The sequence below is a fragment of the Aedes aegypti genome, chromosome 1 (assembly GCF_002204515.2).
Source record: "Aedes aegypti strain LVP_AGWG chromosome 1, AaegL5.0 Primary Assembly, whole genome shotgun sequence".
NCBI lineage: Eukaryota > Metazoa > Arthropoda > Insecta > Diptera > Culicidae > Aedes > Aedes aegypti.
The window spans coordinates 137,839,004-137,853,897 of record NC_035107.1 but is presented as its reverse complement, the minus strand read 5'-3'; the positions used below and the strand labels follow the sequence as shown (position 1 = coordinate 137,853,897).

Here is a 14,894-nt window from a genome sequence, read left to right as displayed (position 1 = left end):
AAAAGACGGGGTTGGTAGTCTAATGGCTATCGCTTCTGCTTCTCAAGCAGGAGGTCGTGGGTTCAATCCCAGGCCCGCCCCTTTCTCATCTTTGTAACGTTCTACCTAATAGCTATCTTTCTCTATCTCTCTGCGCCGTTATGACGCAAACATTATCGGTTCTATCTATCGCTAGAACTGAATAAATCGACTTAACCGCTTACCACAGTGGTATCCATACGGTCGAATTCCCCCATCCATCACTAACAAAACACTCCTACTTCCAAGGTAGCTGTGGAATTCTCCGGTTTCTAGTAACAACGACTATCTAATTAACATTCCTTCCTATCCCCGATGGGCATAAGGACGTGGCCGGCGCCGTTATCAATCTAGAAATATCAAGGATAGTGTAAATGCACATTGAAGATGGTAAAAAGCTAAAACCCAAGCTCCCATCTAAGTGGTTCTCTGTGCAAATACCACTATCCTGATTGATCACGGAGTAGCAACTACGAAGTGTGTGTTCCATAAGTTGATCGTTTTTTTTATCGAGTTTAAATGAAAGCTATATCCTTTCTCTATACGATGCCACTAAGTTTGCTATGTGTTCCAAGCGAACAGTTAGGAACTGAACGGTCAATATTACCTATGATGACGGAGTTTTATCAGTTTGAAATTGCGAACTGCAAGATCAACATGGCTGCCAAAATAAATGTCCGGCTACTTAGCATTAAATCACAGTCAGACAGACATAACTTTTAGAACAAATTCCTCTGAAATCCATCGCCCAGTCAGTACCATCATCATCATCATCCATGTTGCACGCAATACTGTTTTGTGGAGCTAGATCTGTGACTAGCGCCTTTCAAACCTGTGACTAGCGCCTTGTGAAATAATGAATTTTAGATGATCGTGAAATGAAAGGACGATTGAATTTTCGTCAGTTTTAGTTATGCCTGTTTGTGAATGAATTAGAGATGAGCGACTCACTCACGAATCATTCAAAAGAGTCGACTCTCGATAATGAGTGAACGAATCACGGTTCTTTTCAAAAGAGTCATGATTCATTCGCACTGAGTATTTTAGAAGAGGGCTTAAAAATGTATTACACGCAAAAAAATTGTGCGGTAAAAACTACCATTTTAGGGGGTTAACTTAAGCGCTCGCACCGGCAATTTTCAGCAGACCAGAAATGCGCTTGATTTTACCATGTCTGTTGTCGAAATCAGATTGTTGTAAATTATTTCTGTCAAACGTACCAGTAATGTGGTGGGCTGTACCGTAAACATGGTAAATTGGTCTGAAATTCCATGGTAGTTTCAAGAATGGGCGTAGTCAGCTACAATAGTATTTTTTACCACAGATTTTTTTCCCGTGTAGGAATCATATTTTCGAGTTGGAATTATCATTGTCAAACAATTCGGATATGTATCAATAGTTAAAGTTGCTGTACGGAAAAAAAATATCATTCAAAAATTGTTATTTTTGTTTCTTGTGTTAAATACATACCTAATTCATTTTTGGTTTTATAAAATGAGTCATCGAATCGATCAGAAGAGTCGATTCACTTTTGTGAGTGAGTCACCTACGATTCGCTCTCCAAATTTGATCATTTTGCCCATCTCTAGAATGAATGGTTGGCCGGGAGAGCCTTAATAACCCTATGCGATTTATTTTCAGTGCAAAGAATTAACATCAAGTTTGTAGATTTTTTTTGAGCGTGCACAGTGTGACAGCTAGCAGCATGTTTTATGCTGTTTATGTTTTTTATTTACATTGCTCGTTGCAGGCTCGTTGTGTTCGGTATCGTCGATATCGCAATTCCCATTTTCAATAAACGCTGGGAATAATTTAGTTCCCGGTTTTACTCACCTTTAATCCGGTAAGTTAGTGCTCCGAGCAATGGTCAAGACAGCTAGTGAAAACACGGACGGCGAGAGCTATATTTGCGTGCCGGGCCAACGTCTTTGCGCGGTCTCAGAGTACACAGTGGGTGGTGAAGGAACGTACGAAAAATTGGGTTACTTGCACGCCAGCCTCTCCGGGGTGGTCAAAATCCGGAAGCGACACAAGGTAAATTGTTAGATTTGATTAATTTGAAATGATTTAATGAACGTGCATTCTTTCCAGAATAACTACATTTCTGTAGCATCGTTCGGAAGTAAAACGGTGGTTCCCGTGGTGGGGGATGTCGTAACGGCAAAGATCACAGTTATCAATCAACGATTTGCCAAATGCGTTATCATCTGTATTGGTAAAACCTGCCTGAACAGGCCTTACAGAGGAATCTTACGGAAAGAGGATGTACGAGCTACGGAAAAGGATCGCGTTGAAATGTACAAATGCTTCCGACCGGGGGACATCATATTAGCTCGAGTCGTAAGAACATCAGGTCTATATATCTTGGATCTAACTGTCATTCTAACTTCCTCTTAATTCTAGCTTCCGCTGGTCGAACTCAATACCTACCATTTGACGACGGCCGAAAACGAACTTGGCGTGGCAGTTGCCATGTCGAACAAGAGCTCTGACCCTACGCCCATGGTTCCGGTCGGTTGGACGGAGATGCAATGCCCGGTTACGTTGATTAAGGAGCCTCGCAAAGTGGCGAAAATTGTGCCCGAAACGGCACCACCAAACTATGACGGAAAATTGTAACAGCAGGACGTAATAAATATCGTCGAGATGTTTAACATTATTATTTATCTAGTGGTCCCAGCAAACTTCGTTTTGCCATCGAGTAGGCCATTTTACGTCATGTAAACCCCCGTACAAAATGATACATTTGTCTTCTCCGGTTTTCCCGATTATTCCGGATACTTTCCCAAACTTTTTCCACGCACGATCACGTCGCATCCCTTGTCGAGTGCAACCGGGAAAAACTTACGTCAATCCGTTCATCCGTTTACTAGTTATTTCGTGACATACAAACACCACTCCATTCTTATTTATATAGATAGATAGATTACAGTGAAACCTCCATGAGTCGATGTTCCATGACTCGATATCGACTCATGGAACCATACTAGAAACAGAATTTCATGGTTACTATGATGGTCCCCTCAAACAGCTTTCCAAGAGATTTGTTTCCACGACTCGATATTTTCATGAGTCGATGGTCCCTTCAGATATCGACTCATGGAGGTTTGACTGTTTTATTATTTATATATAGAAAATAGATAGATAGATACTTGTCCTTGGAAGATTTATTTGTGGAGCCCAAGCAAGCGGATTCGTTTTTTCGCGTCGCCGGAGTAAAATGTGTTTCATCTGGTTCCACAGGTTTTACGTGTTGCAGAGGTGTCCCGTGAGGAATTTGATTACCTGTGCACTGTTAATTACCCAAACAGTTAAATTTAATTATGAATACAATTTTTGCAAGAGTTTTAAAATGTATTTCAGTAAAAAAAAATGCTCCACCTTAAAATATAATTTCCAATACTGGACGTAATCTTGAAATTTCTCGAAGTTATTACTTATTGTACGTTTTCATTTTAATTTTCTTAGTTTTATTCACTCGTTGTTAGTTTTAAGCTGCGACGTTTTAAGCATTTTGGTTAATACAATGCATGAGCATGAGCATAGATGACCGTACAATTCGTAGTTGCTACTCCGTGATTGACCAGAACAATCGAAGTTGCACAGAGATTTAATGAATGAGGCTTGGGATTAGCTTACCATTCCTCAATGTGCACAAATCGAGAGCTCAAATTTTGATAGTCAATAACGGCGCCGGCCACGTTCTTACGGTCAACGAGGAAGGCAAGGAATGTTAGTGTGACTACCGTTGTTACTAGAGACCGAGATCACCTCTGCATCTCCACGGTTGTCATGGGAAGGATATTGGGTTAGTGGGATAAGGGATAAGATCTGGGAGTCACCAGTGGTTGGTGATGCGATCCATGGTACAATCACGCCTAACCGGAGTTGCGAAATAATTCGATAATCGCATTGTACGTCGGAAAAGTGTTCATCGCTCGCCCACGCAAGAGCAAGTGAGCGATCAACAGATCAAACACTACTTACGATCCGCGGTGCATTTTCATTTCATTACTCGATCGACGCGCGACATGTTTGATCCTGCCCCCGCGGGGGAAAGCATCAGGATCGAAGGATCAAACAGAACTCTTTAAGCATTTTGGTTAATACAATGCAAGCCAGACGGACGTCCAACTTGAAACTAAATGATTATATTTTTTTTGATAAAACCTCGACTCGTTCTGTGATGAAGGCCTAATATTGTAGATTTATATGCTTCTGCAAAATTGCAAATTTCCATTGCCTCTAATGATATTGTTCTAAATGTTAATTCTTGTTATTTACAGCTTGTTAATTGTATCACGATGTATTAGTTTTTAAACGATATCCAGCTCTGGGACATATTCTTGTACACTATTTTTGATGAGTCGAATTTCGTTTGTTGCACTATCTTTAGGTGGGCTACGTTTTAATTGGGCTCCCGTTAGTTGGGCTAAAGCCCACCTAAAACAAGGCAAACATAAGATCCAATTTATCAATGTTGGTAGCTCTGATTTTCTTTTGTTCTATGTTATTTTACAAACTCAGCCCGATTAGTAAAAGTCTTTCACTAAGTGGGCTACAGATTTAGTGCAACAAATGGAAGTTGACTATATTTACATCAAGACTTAAAAGTGAAGTGATGATTGGTTGTAGCTGTTTGTCTTTCAAGCAAGAAAATCTATATTCACACATATTTTGTTTTTGTACTCACACATATTTGCTTATAGGGCAAATGTACTATAAGTGGTGCACCTTAAGGAAAACTGCTAAAAAAAATATGCTAAAATCATGAAATATATGATTTTAGCATATAAATCGCTAGATTTCAAATTCTTCCATCATTCAAATGTTTAAAAATCATGATTACCTTGAATTTTTTCTGCTAAAAGCCTTGCACAAATAATAGGAACACTGTTCCTTTAGTGGAGGTATGTTTTAAAAATGGCGCAAACCTGGGAGGGAGAAACCAATACGAAATTTATGTACGTCAAGTTAAGCCGAGATTCTGCTGTCACGAACTGTCACTGTGAGCCCAGATCTAAAACAATGGACAAACTTTGTGTCATATTTTGTGTGTAGTATCGGTGCCTCCCTCCCAGGCGCAAACCATTGCTTTTGTCATGGCTACCTATCTCAAGTGATATTGGTAATCTACCTTTTATGGTTAATGGTACCTTTCATTTGTTCGTACGTACATGATTTCTAAGCTATAAATACTGGCTGCTGTGGGCGCATAAGATAGACTAGAAGACTCCACTATGAGTACTGATGCACCACTATAGAGGCAAAAGAGCAAACATTTTATGCAAAATAATTGTTTTAAAGTGCGTTTTGGTCAAATTTCATACATATTATTCGATTACTTGTATCATTTTAGCATCGTACATCATTAAAAAATATCGCAAAATCATTAATTAGTGCGAAACATGCCAAAACAAACTACATCTACTATTTGAGCTACCTCCACTAAGGGAGCGTTTCTCCTATGTTAATTACATCTAGATTTTGTTCCAATCAATATCGCGCCTAGTATGTATCACGCGACACATGAAAAGTCCATGCAACACATTCATACGCATGGCGTTGTCGCTTTCTCTTCAAACAGCAGACGTCGTGACGTTGTGACGCCAGTTGCGCGCGCTTTCTCGATTCTCGCAAACCGCGCCATGGGCAATTTCTCTCTCTGTTGCACCAGATTTTACCTATACAACGCCACTGTTGGCCTGACAATGGACCAATGCACGAGTTCACTATTTGACATTTGAGCGGTGCCGAATTCACTGGTTGCCATGGTCCCATAAATAACACGGCGCCGCTAAAACGTCAACTAGTGAACCCGTGCATAGATCCATAGGCCTCTGCACAAAAATCTTTTTTTCTCATTTCACTCCTCAATGAAATGAGTAAACAACAAGGCCAGTAAACGTCAACATCTCAAACAAAATCAAAACAGTGCAGAGCCCCATTCTCGTACACAAAAAAAGAGTACACGGCTGCTCTGGATATTCCGGATATTCTCTGCAATACGATGGAGACGCATGGCAGTTTGTCTTGCTTTGCTGTTTTCGCTTGCTGGTTGAGCGAGCCCATGGAAGGGAGAATCAAACGGTGGAGACTGGGTTTATTCACTGAGGGCGATGCACCAATTATGCGAAGAACATTTTCAAGCAACTGCATATTTTTTACGAATGTTGCAGGTATTGGAAATTATAATGTATATTGTTATTTTATTAGATTGAACTCTTTGACTGTGTAGTGCACCAAGTGCACCTTAGGACGAGACGCCATTGCACAGTGATTCCTCTCCATACAAAAGATGAAAAAAAATCTTGAAATAGATTTCTCATATCTCAAGCTATACGGCACTTGAGCACAGCTAATTATTTTTTGGAAATTGAATCCTTCAGTATCGTTATATTAGTATCTTATGAAATGATTTTTAAACAAAAAAAAAACAATTTTTACTCAATCTTTATGAAATATTGGAAAAGGACAATTTAATTATCGTATAAAAATACAAAAATATGTTGAGACTTAAAAGTGCAAGTCAGTTTTTCGACTATTTTCCGTTCTCGCATCACTGTGCATTGATATGTTGATGCTGAAATTGTGACTTCAGTTGAGGATGGAACTGGTGAGAGACCGTTCTCACTCAAAGTGGAAGGAAGTAGCCTTTAGCCATAAAAATCTAATTTGGTACTTGACGGTTGGTATATCATTTATAGTAAGGCGAGGGACACTACACTTATCACTTACTAAGGTGAATCCTGAGCATGTAGCTTTTGATCCGTCCCACTAACAAAACTCCTTCCTGTGACAACCATGGAGATGCAGAGGTGATCTCGGTCTCTAGTAGCAATGGACATCACACTAACATTCATTCCCTTCCCCGATGACCGAAAGGACGTGACCGGCGCCGTTAATGACATTATTAAGTTTGGAGTCCATGAAATTGTACATTGAAGATGGTATGCTAATCCCAAGCTACTTCTTTCGGTTGGAATAATTTTGATTATTCCTGTCAATCACGGATTAGCAACTACGGATTGTACGGTCATCAATGCTTATGCTTTATAGTTAATTACCCGTCCTTAGCATTGCGCATCGTACCTTCGTGCCGTGCATACACGAATTCTCTCTGCTCTTGGAAGTTTTTTTTAAACTACCTAAAGCAATAAAACAGTACTTTTCAGTACTAAAATAAAAACGATACTTTTCAGTGCTGCTAAAACAGTACTTTTCAGTACTTTTTTTCTACTATTGATCCCTTTATGATCCTTGTTTGGACCCGTGCCTTAAATTTTTCGTTGGACCCGTTAGCGAAAGCTAGCGGTGGTAATCCTTCTTGGACACCGTCTTGGAAAAAAAACCTCTCGAAGATCACGTCTTCTTTCGTTTATTCACCAAACATGGGTGTGCAACTACAAACAAAAGGAAGAGTGAGTCTCTGAATTCCCAACTTTCTTCCAAAAAAGTGGGGTTTAAAACTGTCACTAAACGTGGCAAGATTGGAAGAAACGACGTTTCTCCGGAATGCGGGGTGAAATGGATAATGTTGATAATTGCATCGAAATGAGCAATCAGTTCGATTCTCTAGTCAAATTTTCCGAACACCAAATCGAAGCAGTCTCTTTGATTCAAGTGAGGAAACAAAGAGTGCCGCCTATCGTGGTCAGTTGTTCCGAATTTGGGGGATTTAGGCAGGAGATCTTGAACTCCATAAGGGGAATCAAGGTTTCCTTCCAATTCGCAAAGAAAGGAGACTGTCGCGTTTTGCCGGAAACTCTTAAAAATCGCGAACTTCTTCTCAAACATCTTGAAGAGAAGAAGCACATTTTTTTTACTTATAACGACAAAACTGAACGTTTGTTCAAAGTCGTCTTGAAAGGTCTCTCAAGTTACTATAAGTCACCTGAAGAGATCAAAAGTGGAATAAATGATTTACTTGGATTTTCCCCAGTCCAAGTAATCATTATGAAAAAGAGAACCCATAGTTCGGCATAGTTGGCATAGTTCGGAAAGGGCTTTCTAAAGAATATTATTTAGTTCGCTTAAAAAAAAAATAACTAAATAATATTAAAGCTTTAGAAAAAGCAAAACTTATGTTCAATGTCCGTGTGACGTGGGAACATTTCCAGAAACCTGGAGGAAATTACCAGAACCCCACTCAGTGCCGTCGGTGCCAAAAGTGGGGTCATGGTACAAAAAATTGTCGCATGGATGCTAAATGCATGGTTTGCGGAGGTGCTTTTCACGGTAAGAACGCCTGTCCATTGAAGGAAGATACCACCAAGTTTATATGCTCAAACTGCGGGAACAATCTTAAGTCCAATTTTTGGGATTGTCCTTCGCGAAGGAGAGTCATTGACGAGCCTCAGATGAAAGATAATATCCGTTACGATAACGGTCGTTTCCGGAATTTGCCTGGTAGAGTATCGAACAATGCTCATTTTTCAGTTAACGATTGCTTGATTAGGAATCATACCCATCAGGAAGATCATAATCATGCTCATTCACAAACTAATTTTAATCCGTCGGGTAGCCGTTCGAATCTTTCAATTTCGAATGTATCTACCCACGGAAAATCCTTTGCCGATATCATGGCAGGTAATTTCAACTCCTCCCCTATTCGTACTATGAGTACCAATTCTACTTGTTTCAAATCAAATGGAAGGGGTAGGGTATTCCCTACCGCCATAGGTAACTCCTACTCCGCCTCTTCGTCTACCGAAAATTCTAATGGAAAATCATCAGATAATGTACCCACTTCAAGTGATATGTCTGCCTCTGATTTTAATTTTATAACTGAACAATTGAAACTAATGATTGATGCAATGTTCAATCAAAGCCACCACTATGACTGAAGCAGTCCAAGTTGGTGTAAAATTTACAAATCAAATTCTTATTGGATTACGTTTTTCTAATGGATCAAAATAATAATTTTAATATTTTCAATTGGAATACTCGTTCTCTGAATGGTAATGAGGGCGAGCTGTTTAATTTTCTTACAGCTTACGTACATATAGCAGTTATTACCGAAACGTATTTAAAACCTAGCTAGCTTAGCTAGCTTAGACTGACTACACATATCAATGGTTGCTATTCCGTGATTGACCGAAGTCAGTGAAAATCAGTGAATCAATTGTCACCCAACACGCAGCAACAAAGACATTGTCCCCTCCTATTATTGTTGCAACAATTTTATTCCGCAACAAGAGTTTATCATCACTTGAACAGAATATGACAAAGATCGATCACCACGTGCGCAGCGATTTTCTGGGCTTCGCATTGCAATTTTCGAGAACTTTCTCCGTCTTGGTAAACATTGACACATTATCAAACAGCATCCATAAAACAAATTTGGTTTTGTGTTTAAAATAACTGATTAATCGCGAGTTGAAAAGTTTGAAACAATGTTGCGTTTTGTGATTGTCATGACAATTTTGCTTTTGATTGTGTCTTTATCCGCAACAGTTGTGACGAACGGTTGTGAGCGAGCTTGCTTTGTTGTTTGTTTTTCGTCTATTTTGATGATAATTTGATTCACTGGTGAAAATGCATAAAGAATCAACTAGAAGTTCGGCTGGGATTGGCCATAAACTTCTTCAGTGTGCATAATTCAGTGCCTCTATTTATACAGGGTCAACAACGACACCGGCCACGTTCTTGTAGTCAGATGGGATTGGGGGAAGGAATGTTAGTGTGTAACTTTTGCTATTTGGAGACCGTGTTTGCCTCTGCATCTCCACAAAAGTTACTGGGAGGGATGTTTGTTAATGGGGAGGATCGTTGGGTCACAGGATTCACTTTGATAAGTGATTAGACCATGATAAATAATAGTTTGTGAGATATAAACATGCTTATATGTAAATATAATATTTTCGTTTGATATGAACAATTTCTATGTAGAGGAAAATTATGCCGACACTTGAGGTAACGAACCATTCAAAGTTTGTTGATCAAATACCTAAATGTAATATTCCTAACACTCTTATTCTTATGCCGACACTTACAGTAACGAACCATCTAAAGTTTGTTGAATAAAGTGAATCTTTCGCATGTCTACACTTGTAGTGTCGAACCATTCAAAGTTTTTATAACTACAAAAATAAAGGTAAAAAGAAAGGGGTGTTTTGAAAAAAAATGTTAAACAAATAATTCATGAATCAGAGTTTATGTCGACACTCACAGTGACGAACCATTCATAGTTTGTTGAAAAATCATATTTACGATTCAATGTGCATATAGATTAGAAATAGTAGCATGAAACGAGCTCACCAATTGATCCGTCATCCTTGACAATAGAAATATTAGTAGTAGAACGCTAGTGGCGCTGTTCTCACTAAACTGATATAATTTATTATTATTTTTAACTGTACTTTTTCATTGTCTTTTAATGCTATGTTGTAGAGGATTGTTTGTTATGATTTAAAAAAATTATTTGACACTTTGAGGGTCGGTGCTTATGCTGTCAGCGCGTGGCAAACTAGATGTTGGTAACACGAACAGTCGCGACATTAGCGTTCTACGGTTAATGCTTCTACTTCCTTGAATGAGCAGCAAAAATCCACTTTCAGCTGCGCTCGTTTGCTCGGCAGTATAAAAGCACTCAGAGAAAATTGGCGCGCGATCCGAGACCTTTCCCTCATCGCCCGCCCCCACAGGAGCAAGCGTAAAGGTCGAAAGAACAAACACTACTAACGGACCGAGCACTTTTTCCAGGCTATCGACATGATGGAGACACCATCTTCTATGGTGACAGAGGGCTCGATTGGCTTGTCAGATAGATCAGGCCCGGGACATCCTGTCTACTGCAAATCGCTGCAGTTGATATAGGGCATGTCCATTGCCTGACTTTTTCACTCCTAACTACCGACGCGCGACATGTTTGATCCTGCCCTCATCGCCCGCCATCGCAGGAGCAAGCGTCAAGGTCGAAGGAATAAACACTACTCATTACCGAAACGTATTTAAAACCTGGATCTAAACTCAAAAGAGATCCTAATTTTTTTGATTATCGTAATGATCGATTTGATGGGGCATGTGGGGGAGTTGCAATCATCATTAATAGGCGTATAAAACATCAACTGTTTTCGTCATGTGAAACTAAAGTATTTGAAACTTTAGGTGTTTCTGTTGAAACACAGTTTTGTAAATATACTTTCATAGCTGCCTATTTGCCTTTTCAATGCTCTGGACAGAAAGTTAATTTGCTTCAAACTGACTTGCGAAAATTGACTCGCAATAAGTCAAAATTTTTTGTCATTGGTGACTTTAATGCCAAACATCGGTCATGGAATAATTCTCAAAGTAATTCCAACGGCAGAATTTTATTTAATGAGTGCTCTTCGGGCTATTTCTCAATTCAATACCCTGATAGCCCTACACGTTTTTCCTCTTCTAGAAATCCTTCTACTATTGATTTGGTCTTAACCGACTCTAGTCATATTTGTAGCTGTGGAGATTCAGTATTTAACTAGAGAAGGAATCACTCTTCACGTGAAGCTCACACAACTTACCCAGACAAATGACAGTTCGCAAGTGCCAGAAAGAATGAGCTCAATGTACCAGACCGCTTGCTGTAATCAATTATATTGCCACTACCAAACACAGCGCAATCTATGCCTCACAGTAGCCAATTAGTTACTCATGCTGATTTTGATTCTGATCATGTCCCTGTTACATTTCAAATATCCCATGAAGCGATTCTCAATCCTGTCAGCTCCACTTTCAATTATTTTCGAGCCGACTGGAATATATATGAAACATATATTGATTCTAATCTTGATGTTAACATTTCTTTACAAACAAAACTTGATATTGACAATGCTCTTGAAACTTTATCAAATTCCATTATTGAAGCCAGGAGCATTGCAATTCTAAAATGTGAAGTAAAATTTGAATCCGTGATTATAGAAGATGATCTTAAACTCTTGATCCGTCTTAAAAACGTGAAGAGAAGGCAATTTCAACGCACTCGCGATCCTGCTATGAAAATTATATGGCAGGATTTGCAGAAAGAAATCAAGAAACGTTTTGCACAATTAAGAAACAAAAATTTTGAAAATAAGATTTCTCAATTGGACCCTAACCCCTTTTGGAAATTGTCTAAAATTTTGAAAACACCAAGAAGCCAATACCGGCATTGAAAGAGGAAAACAAATTTTTACTAACTAATTGCGAAAAAGCTTAAAAACTTGCTATGCAGTTTGAAAATGCGCACAATTTTAATTTAGGGCTTACTAGTCCAATTGAAAATCAAGTTACTCAGGACTTCGAAAATATTCTAAATCAAGAGAACGTTTTTGAAAATGCCTGGGAGACTGATTTCCTGGTGTTCCTTAAGGCAGCATTTTGGGACCAATATTATACAATATTTTCACATCTGACTTACCTCTGGGATATCAAAAATCTTTGTTTGCGGATGACACAGGCCTCTCCGCCAAAGGACGAAGCCTGCGTGTCATATGTAGTCGATTGCAAAAAAGTTTGGATATTTTTTCTTCATACTTGCAAAAATGGAAGATTTCTCCTAATGCTCCCAAAACTCAACTAATAATATTCCCACATACACCAAAAGCTCTTTATTTGAAAACTTCAAGTAGACTGTTGTCACGATGAGAGGGGTTCCAATAAATTGGTCAGATGAAGTTAAGTATCTAGGGCTCATGCTGGATAAGAATTTAACTTTCAAAAATCACATTGAGGGCATTCAAGCCAAATGTAATAAATATGTAAAATGTCTCTATCCCCTTATTAATAGAAAATCAATACTTTGTCTTAAGTACAAACTTTTGATATTCAAACAAATTTTCAGGCCAGCCATGTTGTGTTGTATGCTGTACCAATATGGACTAGCTGTTGTAATACCAGGAAGAAAGCTCTGCAGAGAATTCAAAAAAAAAAATTTGAAAATGATTCTGAAGCTTCCTCCCTGGTATAGTACGAATGAGTTACATAGAATATCCAATGTTGAAACATTGGAACAAATGTCAAATAAAATAATTAATAATTTCAGGCTAAAATCGTTACAATCTTCTATTGCCACGATTATGATTTGGTTAAGTAAATTCAAAGCGTTTTTTTTCTCTTATAAGCAGGTGAAATCAACTAACCTGTAAAAAATCTGAACTGCCACGGCAAATAAAATGTAATATGTTGAGAAATTAAAAAAAAAAAATGAATTTCAGAAGCAAATGTCGGATGAATTTTTCAGAAATTTCATGCAAAAGTCGTTGTTATCTTCTATTGCCAGGATAAGTGCTTTACTCAGGTTCAATTTATTGAAAAGATGTGTTTTTATTTTATAGGCAGATGCATTTAATTAACATGTGAAAATTCAGAACTGCTACAACCAATGAAATGTAATGTGATGTTAACAAAATGTTAATAAAAGCTTAATATTTTTTTTATCAAATTTGGATGATAGCATTGCTTAATCCACAATGATACTGTTAAAGGAACACAACACAACAAAATATTTCGTTATTACTACCACCGAACAGAAGTAATAAGAATTGAGAAAATAATGTTTTGGTTCGATTAAAAAAGGCTGAAATAAACGAATTTTTCAATCAATTTTCACTACGGAACCACCCTAACGCAGTCCTCTATGAATCCAACAGATGATACCTTCTGTGCTTTCGCTCTTTGCTAATCATGTTGTTGTAACCTTTATTTGGTTTTCTGTTGATTCACTGCTGCTTACCTGTTTCGACTGTCCCACCGAGGATATCGAACAAGTAAACCATGAGAGAGTAGGAACGAATAGGATTTTCGTCCAATTTTTCCTCTCACGAGAGACAAACCCAACCAAATGGAATTTGCAAGATTAGTGAGTGACCGTGACATATGTTGGTCGCAGAAGCCCCTTTGCTTTGCTTGTCCATTTTCCGCACCACCCACTCAACACTACCCGATAAAATGGGGGGTAGGGAAATTCACAGCTTTTCTGTCTTCAGCGCGAAAGACACTCTCTGTCTCTCATAGCTAAACGTGGTCATTCGGCTCTCTGTTTGTTTACGAGAGCGAGAAAGGTGAGACAGTTATGGGTGTTCGGCAGAATGAAGTTCGATCAGCAGTTCTCAATGGGAGTGATTCAATCAACTTCGCAATAAATTAGCTAAACGGGAAATATTGCACTTGTGTAGTATAACCAGGGTTGGAAAAAAATCTGAAATTCACTCTACAGTAGTCAAACAAAGCCAATCAGTCAGCGAAGCCAGTGAAACTCACGCCCATCGCTGCTGTAGGCAAAAAGCCTTGAAAATTGCAAAACACCCGTTGCTAAGGGCAACCCAAAATTACTGTAGAAAAATGTTCTATTTTCCGCTGCATTTCCCGCATTTAGAGCCTTCAATGACACTACTGATTTAGAGAAATTCATGTACCCAATGGACCAGTGCACGGGTTCACTAATTTGACGTTTGAGCGGTGCCGAATTCACTAGTTGCCATGGTCACGTAAATAACACGGCACCGCTCAAACGTCAAATAGTGAACTCGTGCACTGGTCCATATAGGCTACTTGATAAGATTTACGATTTTAAACTACTGTAGTGAGAGAGCCACGTGATTTTCGCGAAATTCAAGCCTACTACTATTACCATTCCCAGCACTGAGTCTAACATGCAGTCTAAGGCTATTCAAAATTTAATAAAGTTTGAAAAAAAAAATCCTTCTCATATCTTTATAGTTGTAAAATGTCTTGTACCGGCGGATTCGAGGTTAACACCAGTTTTGCGGGATGTTGACCCGGCATTTCCAAAACGTGTCCCACCCATTGTACCCTTCCAGCTTCGGCGACTCTGGATACTGAGTATTTTTCTTCATACACCGTTTTAACATACTCCGCCAATCATCGTCCTAAGCACACGTCGTTCAAAAATGCCTGCA

At 38.8% G+C, this 14,894-nt stretch overlaps 1 protein-coding gene across 1 annotated transcript; it reads left to right on the top strand.

Annotated features, from left to right (window-relative positions):
• Positions 1–1,744: 1,744 nt before the first annotated feature.
• LOC5571509 (exosome complex component CSL4) lies at positions 1,745–2,677 on the top strand. Its single transcript, XM_001659710.2, has 3 exons — positions 1,745–2,052; positions 2,110–2,358; positions 2,422–2,677. The coding sequence occupies exons 1-3, from the start codon at positions 1,882–1,884 to the stop codon at positions 2,635–2,637; spliced, it is 636 nt and encodes a 211-aa protein (XP_001659760.2). The 5' UTR covers positions 1,745–1,881; the 3' UTR covers positions 2,638–2,677.
• The last annotated feature ends 12,217 nt before the right edge of the window (positions 2,678–14,894 follow it).

What these genes read in the sequence shown, in the direction of transcription:
- LOC5571509 (XM_001659710.2), top strand. Translation starts at nt 1,882, where the DNA reads ATGGTCAAGACAGCTAGTGAAAACACGGACGGCGAGAGCTATATTTGC. An exon ending in AAATCCGGAAGCGACACAAG is followed by an intron (nt 2,053 to 2,109) that starts GTAAATTGTTAG and finishes CATTCTTTCCAG; the next exon opens with AATAACTACATTTCTGTAGC. An exon ending in ACATCATATTAGCTCGAGTC is followed by an intron (nt 2,359 to 2,421) that starts GTAAGAACATCA and finishes TCTTAATTCTAG; the next exon opens with CTTCCGCTGGTCGAACTCAA.